This window comes from Apus apus, chromosome 3, assembly GCF_020740795.1.
Source record: "Apus apus isolate bApuApu2 chromosome 3, bApuApu2.pri.cur, whole genome shotgun sequence".
Taxonomy (NCBI): domain Eukaryota; kingdom Metazoa; phylum Chordata; class Aves; order Apodiformes; family Apodidae; genus Apus; species Apus apus.
Window position 1 is genome coordinate 15,024,328 of NC_067284.1, and position 19,531 is coordinate 15,043,858.

At 36.9% G+C, this 19,531-nt stretch overlaps 1 protein-coding gene across 2 annotated transcripts in view; it reads right to left on the reverse strand.

Annotated features, from left to right (window-relative positions):
• BCKDHB (branched chain keto acid dehydrogenase E1 subunit beta) overlaps positions 1-19,531 on the reverse strand; it is a 156,910-nt gene that overhangs the window by 105,857 nt on the left and 31,522 nt on the right. For both annotated transcript variants that reach the window (XM_051616000.1, XM_051615999.1), the window contains exons 7-8: positions 15,213-15,310; positions 10,843-10,953 (exon numbers count right to left, since the gene is read on the reverse strand). In XM_051616000.1, the coding sequence (XP_051471960.1) occupies positions 10,843-10,953; positions 15,213-15,310 (209 nt within the window). The remainder of the gene's footprint in view (positions 1-10,842; positions 10,954-15,212; positions 15,311-19,531) is intronic.

The following is a 19,531-nucleotide window of genomic DNA, read 5'->3' on the forward strand; positions in this document are numbered from 1 at the left end:
AGGGAGGAGATTGGGTGTTGTACATGCCTTTGTAAATATATATATTCCCCTATCACTAATAATTAAAATCAGTTTGTCTCACTTTTCAACCCAGAAAGCCACTCTCTCATTTTTTTTCTCCCTCTTTCCCTACCTTGGGAGAGAGGAATGGAGAGCATTATTGTTATTGGTTTGACTGCCAACCCAGAGCCAAACCCTGACACATTTACCAAAAGCCAAGAGCACCCAATTTCTCTGCATGCTTAGCACTGGAGTAAGATTCACTGTGGTGAGAAGAATCACAACACTTCCAGAATTAATCAGATGGGTAGTTCTTACTCAAGTCATGGGCAGAAGACGACACGAATCAAGAATATGACAACATTCTAGCATTCCCAGTTGAATCTCCTGCTTCTTCTCAGATACCACTGTCCATCGGTCTTACCCTACAAATACAGCCCAACTTCATTTATGTGGATACCCCCTCCCTGGAGGTGTTCAAGGCCAGGCTAGATGAGGCTTTGTGTTACCTGGTCTAGTGTGAGGTGTCCCCGCTCGTAGAAGAGAGGTTGGAACCTGATGATCTTTAAGGTCCCTTCCAACCTTAACCATTCTATGATTCTGTAACTCATATGATTGATACAGGCAACATAACAAACAGCTTGGACAGATTAGATCATGCTTTGAGATATGGATAAATACTTATAGCAAATGTAACCCCTTTAGCAAAATCCTCACCAAAAACCCCAAACAAACCACAAAACACAGACAAAACCCACAAAAAACACACCACCCAATTTTAGGTATACAGCCAATATGGGAAAACATGAGCAATTGAAATATGTCGAATTTATACAGAACTAAATTTCTCATACGTCTTTTACTAAGTTTTAAGTACAGAGGCATTACATTCCCTTCAATTAAAAAAAAAAAATATCTATAAGCAGTTGAGCTGGGAGCAAAATTTTGAGCAGTACAGACTAAGAGCAAGAAGTAAGATCTGTCCCTCAAAATTCTGTTGTGTATTATCTGCAAAAGGATATTCTGCGTAACAGGCAGCTTCTTGTTCTGTAGGATTGGTTCTATATAACAATTGAAATTAAATCAGTGTCAAGCAGGGAGAAATTGTTAAAATACTCAAAAACTCTGCTGGAATATAGTACCATAGGCAAATGTGTCATTATTTTTTTAAAATTTTATTATTTGCTTTTACAGTAAAAAAAAACAACTGAAGTTTTGAAAGACATACATTAGTTTAAGATTCTCAAAAATGCCTATAAAGTGATACAATTTCTGAATACCAGTAAAAACAGTTTTGAATATGAAAAGCATATTTTGCAGACATTAAGAGGCAGAAAAAGAAATATTCGGAATTGTTTCTGGAGAAAAAAAAATCTAGAGCTGTTTTTTCCATGTATTAAACACTATACAGGCATACAATAATTAAAGTCCATGCATCTCATTCTAGGACATTTTTCAGGCCATTATGGGACAGTAATTTTTTTCTTTTCATATATCCTCATGCAAAATTTAAATGTCCACCAAGCCCATGCAAGTTCTGTCCTGCACATTCATAATTTTAAGTGAAATATTACAATGCGTTTCAAGATAGTCCAAGTTAAAGACAAAGAGCAAACAAGCAAATTGAAAGGTTCTCGGGTTAGTCCAGCCTCCATCTGACAAATAATTAAGAACTTATTAACATATACCCAGAAATCAAACATTTCAACTCGGTAAGTTCTTAATGTGTGTCAGAGCTGCATTACAAGAAAACACAGGATAACACAAGAAAATAATTGCTTTCTATCATAGTGAGTCCATTAGGTAACCAAACATTCAGGATTTCATGCATTAGTTCATCTCACCAGATGTGCAGAGGGAAAAAGTCAAGTAGGTGAAAAACACAAGACTTGGGAGGTTTTAGGAGTACTCCATAGCAGTTTAAAAGAATGTTACCATAGAGTATATTTAGAAGAAACTCTTTGATTTTGATGAGCATTGTGTGGCAGACAAAACATCAAAGCAGTCCATAAGAATAGTCTTTAGCACAAAATAAAGATAGGAGGGAAGGTAAATCATAGAATCATAGAATCATAGAATCATAGAATCTTAGGGGTTGGAAGGGACCTCGAAAGATCATCTAGTCCAACCCCCCCTGCTAGAGCAGGGTCACCTAGAGCACATCACACAAGAACGCATCCAGGTGGGTTTTGAATGTCTCCAGTGAAGGAGACTCCACAACCTCCCTGGGCAGCCTGTTCCAGTGCTCTGTCACAATGGTTTGTCCAGTCCCACATTAGTAGCACTGTAAAAGGCAACAGCATTGTAAAAACTAAATCAATACATTTATTGGGTTGGTGTTTAGTCTGTCATCCTACCAGGTCCAGCTCTCAGACCTTTGGTAAATATCTTACTGAGTAAATAACTTGACAAAAAAACTAAGATCTTATTATAGAAATGAGTAAATATCTAAATAAAACAACATTTACATTTGGAAATCTTTGCAGTCTACAGAGTCTATGCAGTCTGTGTTTGTATAACAAGCTTTTTCAGACTGCCTTCACAGAAAGCTCACTGTGAAAAGAAAAATACTTACAATAAGCCAAATACAAAGCACTATGCTATTAAAAAATGCACATGCTATTCCACCATACATCAGTAAAAAACAAATTAGATCTAAGCATCACAAATGTCAGTATTATCTTAAAATTTACAATATTATTGCAGAAATACTTAAAACTACATTCTCTCAGGGTAAAGGTTAATAACTCACAAATAATAAGAATCTGAATCCTTAAAAAAATAGTTTGAAAAAGTAACTGGCTCAGCTACATGATAATAGCAGGATAAATAGCTACAGATACTTAAAGAAAGGCAATACTGTAGAGAAGTAGTAATTATCTCTATAGAAGAATGATTCATATATGATTACCATTGTGAAAACTGATCCCAACTTCCAGTAGAATACAATCAGCACCAGTTGGAAAGGAAAAAAATTAAAACATACATTCAAGCTATAAAATAGCCTCTAACTATAGACTACATATACTACATATAGACTATTCAGTTATTTGGATAAGTCTCTTTAAATTTGAAGCTTTTAACACATACTGCAGGCAAATGGGAAAAGGTTTTATGAGGAATTCATGGACTGTAGCATCAGCATTAAACTCAACATTAACAGAAACAACAAAAATGCATTTTGTCTATTTCAATAATTAGCCTCTTTCTCAAGTATCACTTATCAACACATATGTGAAAATCAGACACGGGAATTTAAGGATTCGTAACTACTTTCATATTGGGAAGGAGAAAGGGGAAAACAGAAGTGTAAATATATACACATACACATAAATATATACACACACCTCAGCACTGAGGTACATCCCTGAAACAACAAGATGCATAGGAATAAACAACAAGGCTTCCACTCAAAACTTCCTTGAAATATAGAAAAGCAAAAGATGTGAATAAGTGGTTTCTAAAATGATTTGTATATAGTCTCGTAACTTTAAAATGACTGCCTGCAAGCATGGCTCCAGAGTTCTACTTTTGGAAGCCAAGCAACAGCCCACAGCATCCTCTAACAACCTGAAACTACAAGACCAAGCGACAAATTTCTTATGGAAACAGTGACAACGTTAATTGTCATAATGCAAGCAGCACAACTTCAATCATATTTTATAGGTACATGATCCATTCAGTAAGAAATCCAAGGAGCAACATAAAAAATGGCAAAAGATCAAGAAGAGATAGCCAAGAACCATAAATCTGATCCCAGGATACCTGCATTACAATTGTACAGTTCAATGTTTGGTGAGTGCAGTTAATGTATAAAAAACCCACATCAGGCTTGCTGATCTTGATTTTCCTTTATTCACAGCCCAGTTAGATGAAGGAAACTTAAAGTAATGGGAACAATAAGCTGCTGAACCAATAGGTCTGCCAGGACACGTTGCCTATTAAATATAGGACACTGAGGATCTACTACTGACATTTATTCAATCACTTTGATTATAACAGCTGCCAAACATGTCCCCTGTGCATTAAGGAAAAAGTTCCAGTACACTGTAGAAGTGGCTCCCATCAAATAGCCTCAATGAAAAACAGGCACAGAGTTTGCCCTAATCTGCTTCTCAGTGCTGATTTACCCACTGGTTCTCACTATAGCTGCTTTCTCTTTTACTCAGATTTGCTCTTTCCAGTGAGAGGACAGATGTTTTTTCAGCCTGCCAAGCATTGAGATTGATGTCCATGGGGAGGTCTGCAGAACCTTTCCTACAGAAGAGCATTCTGGATTTGAGCAAAGCAATGTCAAGTGCCCAGAACATATACCCCTTCACTTGGCTGTAGTACAGTGTTCTAAAGATGCAAGTTCAGAATTACTGTTGTTGATAACATCAATCCACAAATGACATTTCTGCAAAGACACCATTTTTTAATTTTTTTTTTTCAAAATTCACACTTACCTAGGTTGACAGTAACCCACAAGCCCTTAATACTGCAGTTAAGTTTACACTGTTTTTATTACTCAGTCAAGAAGAAAGAATTCTCAGCATTTCTTTGCACTACAGTAGCAACAGTTCAGAGAAAGTTAGGACATGACCTGTTAGGACATGACCTATTAGGTAATAAATGGAAATCATCATTATGTGTAGCAAATACTTGCTTTCTAAATAATACAAAAGCACAAAAATGTGCTTTTGCAAATCTGCGCTTGCAAAAGTGAAAATGGCAGATTGACATTAATCAATTTAAATTTTAAATAACATGTTCAGTTCAATTCAGGGTGAATGAAATACAGTAATTTGAACAATCCCTTAAGAGTACTTAATCCTGAGTTAGATTTCCCACTTCCAGTAACATATGCGTTTCAGTATAAAGAACACTAGAACCACAGAATTTTACCCTGAATGTGACCAGTGAAGCACTGGGAAGTGTGCCATTTGCTTTTTAATCAATACCATATCACCCAAAAGTTCATAGACAGAAAAATCTACAGAGGCTAGTCTCTCCAAAGTTTTCAAGCAAATCTGTTAAGTATAACAAAGCGGGGTGGAAGTTTTGCCTGAAAACTTAATTTCAGAAAGGGAGGAAAAGTATCTTTAAACAACTTTGTAGGTTATGAAGTAAAAATAATTATAGATATTTCATACAGATGTCATGTTTCAGTTCCTTGAGCAGCACCCTCTGTGATAGCTTTGCCTTCCAAGCTGAGCAGGAAGTAGGAAAAAGTGTTACCTGCCTGGATAGGAACTGACATCTTTGCTGTTGCTGCACTAAATGCAGGCATCTGCATGCAAATGAAACAGCTGGGAAGTCAGCAGAGTATGGTCAAGGCAGAGGTTTTGTTATGTATGTATGTTGAGCAGCACTTCAATTTCATGTATTCATGTTTACAGTTGAAGGAATAAAGGTGGGAGAACACTCCTGATCCCAGCTCTTTCAGACATGAATTAAACTCATAGAAATAAGATGGTGATGTTAGAATAAGCACAGGGAATGCATTCTCTCCCTGAAGAAAAACCAAAAAAACAATCCTCAGTATGGATAGCTAACTACTCTCTCTTTTTAAATCATAACCGCTGTATCACTCATACTCCAGCCCTGGGGAATAAAGGAAGAGCTTTAGTCAGAAATCAGTGAAGTTTGTCAAAGTAAACAAGAATCTTACCAGAATTTTCACTAGCCCATGAAATTACATGGTATTTTGAGAATGTATATCTAGACAAGAGGCTCAGCTATTTAGAGACAGCCTTTACAGACAGGTTTCCTAAGGAATCAGCAAAGGCAGCACATGCTCTTTAAACAAGCTTGTGTCATTTTTCTAACATATAGCAACATAACCTTCTATGCTGCTACGTATTCTATTCAGCTACAGATTGGGAATTGATATTGGGTTCACTTTCAATTCTCTAGAGGTAAAGTACAAAGAATTGCATCATGTCTCATTCAGTAGCACTATACTAGAGCTCTATGCACACGCAAGTTATACAATCTATTCTATTTTCTTCTGAAAGGCTTTAGAAAGATTACAGATCAGTATGCTTTAATGTATATAAAATTCTTTCTATGCCCAATAAAAGTAAACTGCTGATGGACTTGCCCTGCAAAAGGCTTGCTCCCACCTCCATAATGGAAATTTCCAATTTGTATCATTAAAAAGGAACTAAAAAGGAAACAATTTTTCTTTCTTTTAGAAATGGATCTATAAAATGGGACAGCTGTAGGACACTACTGAGATCTTCCATATGGCCAAATTAAGTGGCTATGGTAACTGAGCAAAAATGTCCTTAAAAAAAAAAAAGTATAAAGAACTTGCTTAAGCCAACAACCTAAAATAATTACATGTAACCACCCAGATATCTCAGTTATCACATCACACTGCAGTGTTACATAGAGACAGCAAAAAGCAGCCTGACATGGGCACAAAAGCAGATCCCAATGACACAAAGTCAGGACACTCGTCTGCAGTGGATCCAGGTTTCTCAACTAAGGTATGATGAAAGCCTCAGAACCTGAACACACTGTCCATACATACAACCCTTTTGGATTCACTGCCTAACACACCACAACAAATTATATCCTTCAGAGACTAAGTGTGCTTTCAACACGCTGATAATCTGCCAAGTGTCATGGCCCTAGGGACAAAAGCTACTCAGCTCTTCAATTAGAGATGGTGTTCAAGATGGCATTCACATGTTCAAGATGAGCAAGACCCAGATTCCATGTCTTGTCAGTACACAGGTTTTCAAACCCAATCTTCCGTCTCCCTGGGGTGTGATGCTGCTACCAAATTATAGGCTAAACTGGGAAATCAGCCTACTCATATTCTACTGCTGATATTACCCTAAATCTCAGAATAAGCACTAGACAGCAGTAAGAGAGAAAACAAGTGGGAATGGGATCACTCCTGTGAAGAGGGCACTTTCCAAAAGGAAAAGGTCTTCTCTTCATTTTCAGAATGCTGTGTTTTATTAAAAGGCTCTACAGTGCCAAGACATCAACATTTATCTGGCAACTTAAACTAGTGACACTTCCAGTGTGACCTGAATCCTTTGCGAAGCACAGTCCAAATTTAAGTGATCACGACATACAAGCACACTAACTAGCTCAAAGCTAAGCATAAACCCAGAAAATGACCCTGTCATCATTAAAAGAAAATTCATAGACATCTGAAGAATGACAAAAGAAAAATCTATCCTGTTTGCATGTTTACCCATCTCAGGAATTGTACCAAAGAGAAACTTTCAATTACTGCTGAGGTCAGTTCAAAGCCCATGGGCAGTCACTCCAGGCAGGTGCACCCTCATCTCTTCATGCAGATGACAAATGCTAACCTATTTCAAAACTGAGCACAAACTCAAAATCTTAAAAATGCAAAGAAAAGATCAGCAAGATTAGACAGCAATTTTTTTGTTCACTATATTTAATATTTATAATTATTTATTTTCCACTGAGAGCTATATATTCACAAACATGCTCACAGGACCAGTGCAAACTCAAAGCAACTGCTTAACTTGGCTAAAAGAGGCCCCTGGTGGCAGCCGTAAAGTATAACTTCTCAGAGTTTTATGAAATACGTATTTTTATGACATAATTTGATATGCAGAAACAGCTACAAAAAGCAGGCTAAGCAGTTAGATTTGCAGTGAAAATTTTGATGTATTATTGTTCATCTCCAAAGCACTAACCATTTCAGACCATCCTTCATGCCTACACCACAGTTGTCAAATTAGTCTTAAAGCTGCATATATTTCCAGTTAAACTAAAGCATCTAATTTTCAAATAGCTGTATTGAAATCTTCAGCATTAAAGTTATTTCATTACTAAGCAGTAACAATTAAATTAAGGTTATGAGGCCTGCCCATTCCCTGGAACCAACCATGGAGGCTCCTTGAATTTGTCTTTAAAAAAAAAAAACAAAACACCAAGGAAAATTCACAGAAATATTTCTATATAAAAATGCAACATTTCTTGGGTAAGCATAAGAATAAAATATGCCTGCAGGGTAAAACATATTAGACTGGCAAATGCAAACAACTTCTGTAAAATTCTATTTCTTTATTATAGCTTTGTGACTCTGACCCACAGGGACCACAAACATTAGACACATGATTAGGAAAAATCACACAGCCTGCAAGAAGCCTGGTAAGGCTCCCTGCTTTCTAGAAAGAGCCAGCAGTCAGGAGAATCATAACTTGGAGAACTGTAGTAGGTATGTTAAAGTTGGTCTGAAAGATGTGAACAGAAGCATTGTGTGTGCAGGGACTGAGGACTGGAGCAGGCCAAGGACTAAAATAACTAATTGCAAAGGACTCCACTTTCAGCAGTGAAACTGAGGGATGTGTTTTTATGCCAAAATCTGAATTTCCTGCTCTCTGCTAAGCAGCACAGACTCCCATCAGCAGAGGATCATGCATCCCAGCACCTGCAGAGGACCAGAAGGTTGCAGTGCAACACATACACCATCCTCACCCTCTGTGTAAAACCGGACAAGGAGATGATAGACATATTTCAAACATATATGTAAGGTAAGGGAAAACAACAATTTGGCCTAAGATTTATGGAAGGTCACATAAGAAATAGTCTGAGGCAAAGTACAGCCCTCTAACAGCTGGTGATTTGCTTATTGGCCAAACTGGAGGAAAATCAATCCTATTGCCTATTAAGAACCTGCAAACAGGATTTGAGCAGATGAATGGACAGCCAAGGACTTTCTCCAGCATGGCCAGCTTTTCTACCTCTTCCTCTTGGTTCTTGACACTGGCATCTCAGGAAGAGAATAACTGAAATAAACCCACTGTCATCTGCAACAACTGCACTGCACAGTGGCTCTTTGGGTGAGGCTACAGCAAGCAGCTTCAACTGTCACTTCCATCTTTCTATTTATGTTGGCAATTACCTTAAAAGTTGTCCAGAATGCAAATTAAATTCAAAAGTTTCAATGTTTGCATAGTAACAAATGCAAACCACTAATTATTTTCATATGAGCAAAACAGACAAGATCTACAGAAGAAGACAATTTAACATTTCTCCCATTAGGCTGGTTAACCTGCAACCATACTAACTCAAGAGCAACACTAAAAACATTTACTATTTGGTATTTATTATAATAAATAGCTGATCTGCCTCGCCAATGCACACTCACCTCAAATTCTTAATAGTAAACCCATTAACAAATTTAAAGTAACATGTTTATCTGTGCCATTTTTTATTTATGCCACAGTTACCTTACAACATGTTCAGGATGGAAGATAAGCTCAAAATCTTCACAGAATATCTATTTTTATAGTACAGATTTGCAAAACATTGTACAACTGAAGCTCTGCCCTTTCTAGGTAGAGGTGCATTTCTTCACTGACTACACTACAGTTACTAGGCCCAAGTTAACTAAGCTACAGACATCTCTCAAGTTTCAGAGTAATTTGATCAGCAGCATAAAATGAGCTAGTGTACAGAAACTGAATTAGGACCCAATGAGCTGTTAGCCATGGTCTGGCAGGACTGTGGATTTGCCAGTTTAAGGGAACTCATGGCTCTAGTAGAAGCAATAATCATCCTGTTAACCAACATAACTTGTCCAAGCTTAAATCAAGGGAGCCCTGACCATAAAGTGAGGGGTAAACTTTTGGCTATGCTCTGTTTATTAATGCTGTAAATAATGCAAAGACAAAGACACTTGCACAACCTAGAGCATTTGCAGTTCCGAAAGCAAGTTCACCAGCTTTTGTAACATGGGATGGCAGTCAGGTAGCAGCTCTTCTCTCACAGTTCTCAAGTAGCTTGATAAAAAATGGTTTCATGGAAGACACTTCAGACTAAGTTTCATGAGGTAGCTATGGAAAAGACCTGCCTCTAAGAGTGCTCCCAAAGCAGTAAAGCTAACAATTGTTTTGCAGAATCTAAGTTTATTCATGTATTTACATTAAAAGTACCTCATCAAACAGGTAAGTGAAAAATTAAGGAGAAAACAGTAATACAGACTCTGTAAATAATGTACGCAAAAAATTTTGAATTCAGGACAACAGGAAAGAAGTTAGATAGTAACTGTGAGAAGGAAATCAAGTTTTCCAGATACAAAGTTTCACTTTAATAACCTTCAGTTTTTTGGTGAGGTGTGGGGTTTTTTTAGTTTCCCAAATGGTATTTTTAAAAAGGGTATCTGGCAATTCTTACTTAGATTTACAAAGACTTTTGGGAAATACTCTCCCCCCCTTCCCTTTACTCCCAATAGCTATTAGCTGCTGAAGAAAAAGCATTATAGGAGGAAAAAAAAAGGTAAGTAGATCAAGGTATATGTAAGTACAATTACCTCTTCATGATTTCTCAGTACATGGCAATTCAAACTGCAGTTTCAGCTGCTCAATGTTTTGAAATAAATTCTTCACAAATCAAAGACTCCCACAGAGCAGCAGACGAGGACAGTACCCGTGAATTTCAAAGCAGATACTCTGTGAATAGTAAAAGCTGCCTTTTCTTCCTAGTGCATTAATTCATACGCCTTAAATCAGATCCTTAATTTATACAAATATGGATAAACAAAACTAAGGCACATTATTGCAGACCCAAAACTAGATAAAGGTTTTGGTGTAAGACAGCAGGAAAAAAAAATAAGCTGATCTTCTCAGACCCAAAGACAGCAACAATAATAGAAATCATGGAAAAGTAGTTTTCAGGGGCAAGTGTGATTAAATCCTGTCCTCTACTTCAGTGCAAAGAACCCTGAAATAGAATTCTCTTCCAATGCTAAAGCAAATGTTTGGTCCATGTAAAGTGCATGTATTCTTCATATATGACAGAGAACAAAAAATACTAAACAATACATACAATACAGAGCAAAAAAACTTATAATTTCCATACCTTGCAAACGGTCTCTGTATCCCAGGGTAAGATGGTCCTCAGGTCAATAACTTCACAGGACACACCCAGCTTCTCTTGAGCCAGTGCTGCCACCTCTTTGATCACATGTACCTGAAAAGGCAGTGTATTATCACCACATAAACATTTAATTTTGTTTTAAGATGTTCTAAATTATGCATACAACATAGTGCAATAGATTACGAAGCCATCATCTCCAAAGCATTTTAGTAACAGTTAGGAGAGACAGTCATTACCAGGTAAAAAATCACCTGTAAAACATCCTGACCTCCACAATCAAAGCATATTGGCACTAAGATGACAATATGTTCAATATGTCTATTCACTTGTCTTCAAACACAGAGTAATACTAAAATTACAAATGTTGCATTGTTTGATTATTATAATCAACATTTTTCTAAAAAATAAAAGTATTCCCCTCTAGCAAGAGGCTTGTACTGAATCAGATAATACATTATAGAGAGCCACAAAGATGATTAAGGGAGTGGAACATCTCCCTTATGAGGAAAGGCTGAGGGAGCTGGGTCTCTTTAGCTTGGAGAAGAGGAGACTGAGGGGCAACCTCATCAATGTTTACAAATGTGTTAAGGGTGAGTATCAGGAGGACACAGCCAGGCTTTTTTCAATCATGTCCAGTGATAGGACAAGGGGCAATGGGTACAAACGGGAGCATAGGAGGTTCCACATAAACATCAGAAAAAACTACTGTGAGAGTGACAGGGCACTGGAACAGGCTGCCCAGAGAGGTTGTGGAGTCTCCTTCACTGGAGACATTCAAAAGCCACCTGGACAAGTTCCTGTGTGATGTGCTCTAGGTGACCCTGCTCTGGCAGGGGGGTTGGACCAGATGATCTTTCGAGGTCCCTTCCAACCCCTGAGATTCTGTCATTATTCACTACCCACCAGTCAAGGAATGTATTTGCACCATACGTAAGCATACATATGCAGCATATGTAAGATGTAAAACAATCCACTTCTATCAGCATCTTTTTCATAAGGTATGTTAGGATATGAACCAAAAAGAAAGCAATATTACATACATTAAAAACTGTATCTTGGCATTATGTTATATAACGCTTTCAAGCAAAATGTATTGTAAGCATTGGCTTCCCTTAAACAAACTTAAGCAAACAAATGCTCCAACATGAAAAATAACAAAACTGTTACGACAACTCAGATTACCCACCATGAATATCTCAGCAAAAAGTATTTGCTCATGAGGTATGAGGGTAAAAAAGAATTTCTTGATACGATGTTGTCAATAAACTCTGATGTTTCCCTTATTGTTAGAACGTTTTATAATGCAGGTTTGGACTGAGGCAGATTACCTCCATCAAGCAACTTCTAGGCATAGATAAGGGGTTGGAGGCTAAGGACTCCAATAAGCAATTTAGATGAGGTCATCTTGGTCTGGAAGGCAACAGAATTTAAGAATATGGACATAGTCAGGCAGTGTTAACTGCCTGAGGATCAGACAGCAGTATTAAATTCCACATAGAGCAAAAATCTATGCTGAAACAAGATTAATAAGGATTTAAACATGCATCTAGATAGGACTATTTTAAGAAGTAAATCAGTACAATAATTGTAATAATAAAAATAAAATACAGTTTGCAGTGTTTTTGTTTAAATTTGTAATACACCAGTGGCTGTAATAAGAAGTTTTGGGAATTTTCAACATGACACATGATGTTTCAGCTGTTTCTCTGAGTTTAGGTGTTTACCTAGTTCACAGTGGATAAGTATTAGTTAATGACCATAAAACACTAACCACAATTGGAGGGGAACTAAAAGCCTTCACTGTGCCTCATTAGAACCACCCAGGAAAGCAAGCATCAGGCAACCCCACCAGAGCAGCAGCTGCCAAGCAACTACTCAATGTCCAAATTCACAGAAGTACCAGTGAGCACGTGCAATCACTCTGCTTTTTGACAATAAACTCCGGCTTGGTTGCACATTTAGCAATGAAGTTCCAAGTGTATGTACACAGCCTGCAAACACCCTCAGCACAAACTCACTCAACATATTTGATCTGCCAAAGTCACATCCAGAACATGCTGGATTTACTGCGTCAGCACTAAGCATCTGTTCCCATGCTGTATTATACAGGCACACCAGTGCTTTGGTCAGCTCCTACATTTGGATAAGGGCTGCACATCTCTCCTATTACTGCCTGTCTTAACAACTTTTCCAAGCTCCAAAGCACATAGTTTTTTTGAAGGATGTCACTCCAAGTTCTCTTTACACTACTGCCTACTGAATAAACTCAGGACGTTATTAAACCTCCATAGCCAGCTTTCAAGTTATTACTTTTTCAATTCAGTTTTTGGGAATACGATGAATACTAAGATTTCATCCAAATTGAGAAAAAAATTGCACTTTCAAAAGAGAACTATATAGTTCAAAGAATTATAGAAACCATTTTCTGGTGGAGAAGTAAGTACAAGTAAAGATATTGAAGGAGTCCATAATTTAATGTCAGTGCAAAGTATCAAAGGCTAGCAGGAATAACCATGGATGTAAAGGAGATCAAGTACTCTCAGGACAAGGAAACTACCACAGAAAAGCACTGAAAATTACAGCTTTCAAACAAAAAGGAAAGGAAAAAAAACCCCACAATCTCAGAAATTAATTCAATATTCTTATGATGAGTTATACCACTCTCTATGATAAAAGCTTCTCAGACATAATTAGGCCAGAAAAACAGCAATTTCTTAATTCTTAATTCTAACTTAAAGGCAATAAAAATATTTTTCTGGCAATTCCAAAAAAGACACATGTTCATTTTCAAGAGTTACAGAAAATGAATTTGAATTTAGCAGGACACTCTGCCTCAGTTTCCCTTTGTGATTTAACTGCTCTTTATCTCTCCATTTCACACTCTCTCTCAGCTTCCCTGCCCTTAGCCTGGATTTGCAGAGTTTCCATGGAAAGCACAGTGCATAGTAAAATCTGAACTGGTAACAATCTTGAAACTACCAGTCGAAGGCCAAGCTGATGTTTATGCTGCCAGCTGTTCTCCTGTGTGGAAAAACATGGAGCCCAGCTTGGCCAAACTGAAACCAAACAAGAACAGAGAGATAAACAAAAGAATTTGTTTAATGAGGGAAAAGGATTTCTTGGTTTTTCCTTTGTTTCTCTTTTTGTTCTCCAACAGATGATTTTGGAGGTATGGCTAAGTAGTTAAATGACAGCAGCCAATCACTTTATTCTGTAAAATCCTGGTCCCATCTTTTATCAGAGAGAGTCCTGAACACTTTCCCTAGAAGGTGTGCTGGACCTTCTCCCCTCCAGCAGAGATGTCTGCTCCAGCAGTTTCTCCTCAAGAGGTTGAGAGAAAGGGACACGCAACTGAAACCAAATAAAGGGTAAGAAATACCAAATCCCTATACATGACTTCTTGTTCATATCTTTGGAAGCTTTGGAACTTTAGGATGTTTTTAAAATACTGCAATCACTGTGTTATCACACACAGGTATTATTTTAAATAATTGTTTTAGATCCAAGATAAGGGTCTATCAATAAGTTGCTGGCATTCAAACAATTAACCTTTGTGTAATAGTTACTGACTAGTTAGCTATTATGTGTATATTTTATTGTTAAGGTACCTTCTTATTTTGTTACCCCAATGCCATATTTTGCCACCCCAATATCCTAACACTCATATAACCTGATTTATGCCTTTTTAGTTTAATCTTTAAGACCCTTTTACTATCTACAGTAAATCTTGTTTTATGCACATACATCTCCTCTGCTATCTTGCCCCAATCAGGACAATGTATTTATCTTTTTACCAGATTTTTCAATATTTGCACATCGTAATTTGGGGGGAAAGTCCAATCATGTTCTTGAACAGCTTTTCTATATAACTTTTAGAATCAAAACTGTATCAATCTCTGTTTGCATTAAATGTTCAGTGGATTTTAACTCTCTGTATAAGGGAACCCCAGACTGAACTTTTTTTAATTGTGCAGTAAAAATCTATACTTTTCTTTCAGAACAGTACTTTGAACTCTCCTTTCCCATTGCCTTCCTTCAGAGTTACATCTCACTGCTCCATTCTTAAATATACCACTTCCATAATTACAGATAAACCATTAACCTCCTCCACAAGTACCTCTTCCACATTTCCAGAGTCAGCTTCAACCAAAATAAGTAAAATCTTATATAATAAAAATCAGGTTTTATATAAACATAAACATTGGCAATCATTTATTCAAGAATATAGTCATGGAAGCTGCACAAAGTTTATTGTCTGGCACTTCAGCCTGAATGCAACACTATTTGAACATCACCTAACTCTTGGCCTAGGCTCTGCTGGATGACAAATAGCTTGTAAGAGCCTTACCAACCTGAGTGCCCCAAGCAACCAGTGTCACATCACTGCCCGTCTGCAGCACCTCAGCTTGAGACAGTGGAATGTTATAGGGCTCCACAGGAACTTGTTCCACTGAATAAATAAAAACACAGGGAAAAGATAAGCATTCCATTCCTTTACTATTCAATATTATCCCATAGAATTATACACTAAAAATTTTCTTCAATGTTAATGCAACCTAAAACAACAGACCAAAATAACAGAGTATTAGCCTTCATTTCAAAGGTTTAGATGTAATTAAAAATATTTTTAATTATAGTCTTAAAAACACATTCAGTGTAGTGTTTGAATGGTGTCATATACCACAGAAATAAGATAAACACATACCCAGCAATCATAGTATTAAATGCTGGTGTACCTCAATCAAAATATCAGCATCAGATTAAAGACAGACACTACTACAATTGATAAGAAATCTCAAGTAACTACTGCAGTATTCTAATAAGCATCATTAAACACTCAGACAACAAGGAAAAGCTGTGCTAGTGCCCTTCTGGTATCTGCCAAAAATGATGCTCCACAGTCTGATGTCTAAATACAGATAAAAGGTTTTCAGAACTTACACACAAAGTGTGAGCAAGAACTTGTGATTAGAGCACCTTTAAATTAGTCTAAATAGTCTTCCTTTGAAAAAAAGTTACCTGTTCACCAAAACTATTCACAATTAGATAGCCAAATTAAGCATCTTGTCTTCTGTAAGATACTTCAAGTGGTTCCACTCAAGACACTTTACTAATTTTCAGATTTAAACACATTAGGTCAGTTATGCTAGTTTTGGATCACTGCTTCAATGCACTATATATTGACTGTTTTAATGATTAACACGGATAAGAGACATCATTGATCTAACCATGAACTTGTCTATGCACCAGTAAGTCAAATAAGACTTCTTAAATAAATTTGAGTGATAAGGGGGGGAATTCTATGCAACTGTTTCTAAATATATGAAGGCAATTTATAAAGAAAGCACTCTACTTTTTGTTAACATATTTCATAGTTCATAAAATAGTTCTTGAGTTCCTGCTGAACAAAATTGTTTCCTGAAGTTATGATTAAGAATCCTACTTAGTGATACCAGCAGGAGAAATTGAGTGCTTTGTATTTTTCCTTCATGGGTATGGCAGATCCAATACCAGTACAATTACCTGGCTTATAAGTTATAAATACAACTTTTCAATACGAGAAGTAGTGATTTTTTTGTTGCTGTTGTTACAGAAGATTATTTTAATAATTTTTAATATTTAATAATTCTGAATAATTTTTTTGCCAGTAATAATATCTAAATGCTATAAATTTCACAGAATCACAGAATGGCTAAGGTAGGAAGCAGCCTCTGGAGATCACCTAGTCCAAGGCCCACCCCTGTTCAGAGCAAGGTCACCTAGAGCCTCATCAGGACCACATCCAGTTCAGTTTTGAATATTTCCATGGACAGAAACTCCAAAAACCTCTCTGGGCAACCTGTTCCAGAGTCTGACCACCATCACAGTTAAAAACATGTTTGCCTATGTTCACATTAGAGATACCTCACTTCACCTGAACAGGAACAGAGGACACATACATATTAACTAAATCATTCTTTTTTCCAACATAACTCAAGAGACATGTCCATTAAATCAAGGAAGAAAGAAGAAAAAAATAATTTTAAACACAAGGTGCTTTTAAACATAGCACAAAATCACTTCTCTTTGAAAACTACTATTTGAATGTGTTAAAATATCCGTTTCTTTCTGTAATAGTTTCTTTGAATAGCAAGTGGCTAAAGGAATACAAGGCAGGGAAAGAAATAAAGGAAAGGCACATCCAGCCCTTGCTCCCTGCACATTTCTGGTTAACAGTAAAACAGACCAGACCAAAGAACAGAGATCCTGAAAGATAACTAAACCCACAACCATACTAATTGGCATGGCATAACTATCTTTTTTATGGGATTGCCATCTATATGAGTCCTGGAGAACAAGAACCTTAAAAAGATGCCACTGGACCTTCAAGTGAAAACCCAGGCAACTGACATGAATGAGAACAGGATGCACCAGAGGAAGAACAGGAAAGTGTACGTGATACAAAAAGAGCTCCTTCTCTGTGTAATGGTTTTATTCACTTAGGGAAATTAATAATAACATTAAACAAATTAACTAATTTTTTATTATAGGTAAACCATTCTGCAACAAGACGTCCATTGGATGTGCTCATCTAGAATTCCTTACACTTTTAAATGCAAAATTGCATTTTCCAAAAATGTATAGGGAAGTTCAGATTTGGCAGGATTTTATAAAAATACCTTTGCAAAAACTCCTCCCTCCACTAGCAATGATGAAAAGCAGCATATGAGATTATATTATGTATATATATCAGGGCAATGTTTATACAAAGCAGCCCATTCATCTATTACCAAAGATATACATGAATATTTTAAATCAAATATGTCAAATACAGATTTTTAAAAAGCAATTAACAAACAGTCACAATTATCAAAGAGAAAGGGCCATGATGTTAATTCTGAGAGGCTGCACCATCTGTTGCTTTCTCTAAAAGAGCAATCTGAACAGCATAAAGAAAACACGTTTTCTCATCTTACCTGTCTTGTCTCTATAACAACCACTGATGCAAGTCGTATTTATTTCTACACCACCAATGTCATATATAGTACAATTAAATGAAACTGAAAAGGTCAAAAAACATCAGAGTAGGTTCTCCACAAGATGTCTAAACCTGATAATGTCAAGGTGACTCATCTTTTCCTTTTATTCATAATCATTATGTGCTCTTGACACCGCACAGGCTGTTAACTACTTTTTATAAATCAAAGACTCCTTTTTCTTTTTAATTCAGATATTTTCTTAGTATCTCTGACATTTAGGGGGACATCACCACGGCACTTTCAATAACATTGTAATCTCATAAGTTAACCAGTAACTGAAATTCTCTCTATATACGCCTACTTGTATATTCAATTCTGGACTTTTATCCAGAAAGGCTTACATTTCTTTGCTCCTTTCTAATTTTCTACAAGGCAAATTAACATACACAAAACCTCTGATGACCACAGTAAGGTTAAGTGGAAGGAGAGAGCATCTGCTCCCTTAAGTGTGTGTGGACAAGGATCTTTTCAATGTAAAAGGACGTAACAGGAAGAGGGAGAAGCCATAAGGAAGAACATGCAGGGACACAAACTTAACCAACAAATTATGAGAGAGGCAGTAACCAGAATCAAACCTACTCAGTCCACTTATTGATAGGGGTATGGGGAATTTAGGAGTGTTTTCTTCAGTAAGATTACCTGATGTAGGACCTTGTCAAATGGGATAATAAAGATAAAAGGTGAATCTATAAACAAAATATACAGAGACACAAAACCTGAAGACAAACATAACAGAGATAAAGGCAGGGAACAAACCTGTTGAGGCATACTGAGTGAAGGGCTATCAAGAAACTATGGGCAAAACAGGAGTTTGCAACTGACAAACCTGAGCATTCAAACCTGAGAACCCAGAGTGTGAGGGGCATGAGTGGAACTACACCAACTGAGGAGGACATGTGAAGGTGAAGAGGGCTGGGGATGAAAAAGGTGGGGAACAATTAGGAAGGTTTATAGAAGTGGCCAGCTGCATATACAACAAGTCCAGTTAGCATGTTTGTCTGATCAAGGCCTGTGCCTGACCATATGGTCAGCCCCAGCTTCTTCTGGAATCCTTCCTTAACTCTGTGTAATGTCACTCCTACCCTGTGCAGGGGAGGGTGCTGCAAGGGGGGCTGAGCCACACATGCAGCTCTGCGCTGTTTCAGACAATGGGAAGAAAAAATATGCTATCACTAGCTACACCTACTATATGTTAAATATACTTTTTCTTTTCTGATCCAGTTACTGCTTTATAATATATGTTTTACATTCATATAATACATCTATATTATATACATCCACATAGGTAACATGTTCCATATACCTAAACACCAATATCTGTGTATAGTGGCTACTTCAAATTGGTTGCACATCAGAGCTAATGCAAAATACAAGATGCATCAACTGTATTTAATTCAAATAAAATAGACAGTTATTTTTGGTAACTTTTAAAACTTACTATTAACAGACACCCTGGCAAAGTTTAAGATTTTACCGTTAAGTCCACTCTCTCCTTTTAGTATTACTAGGGCTCTCAGATATCTAAGGTGTGAGTTACTTCTTGAATGAACTGGAAAATGTTTTCAAAAGGTTCTTGCAAAGCTGTCCTTCAATTTTAAAGTTGTCTTTTCTCCTCAGTTCATAACAGTGTGAATGTGGTGAACTTAAGGCAA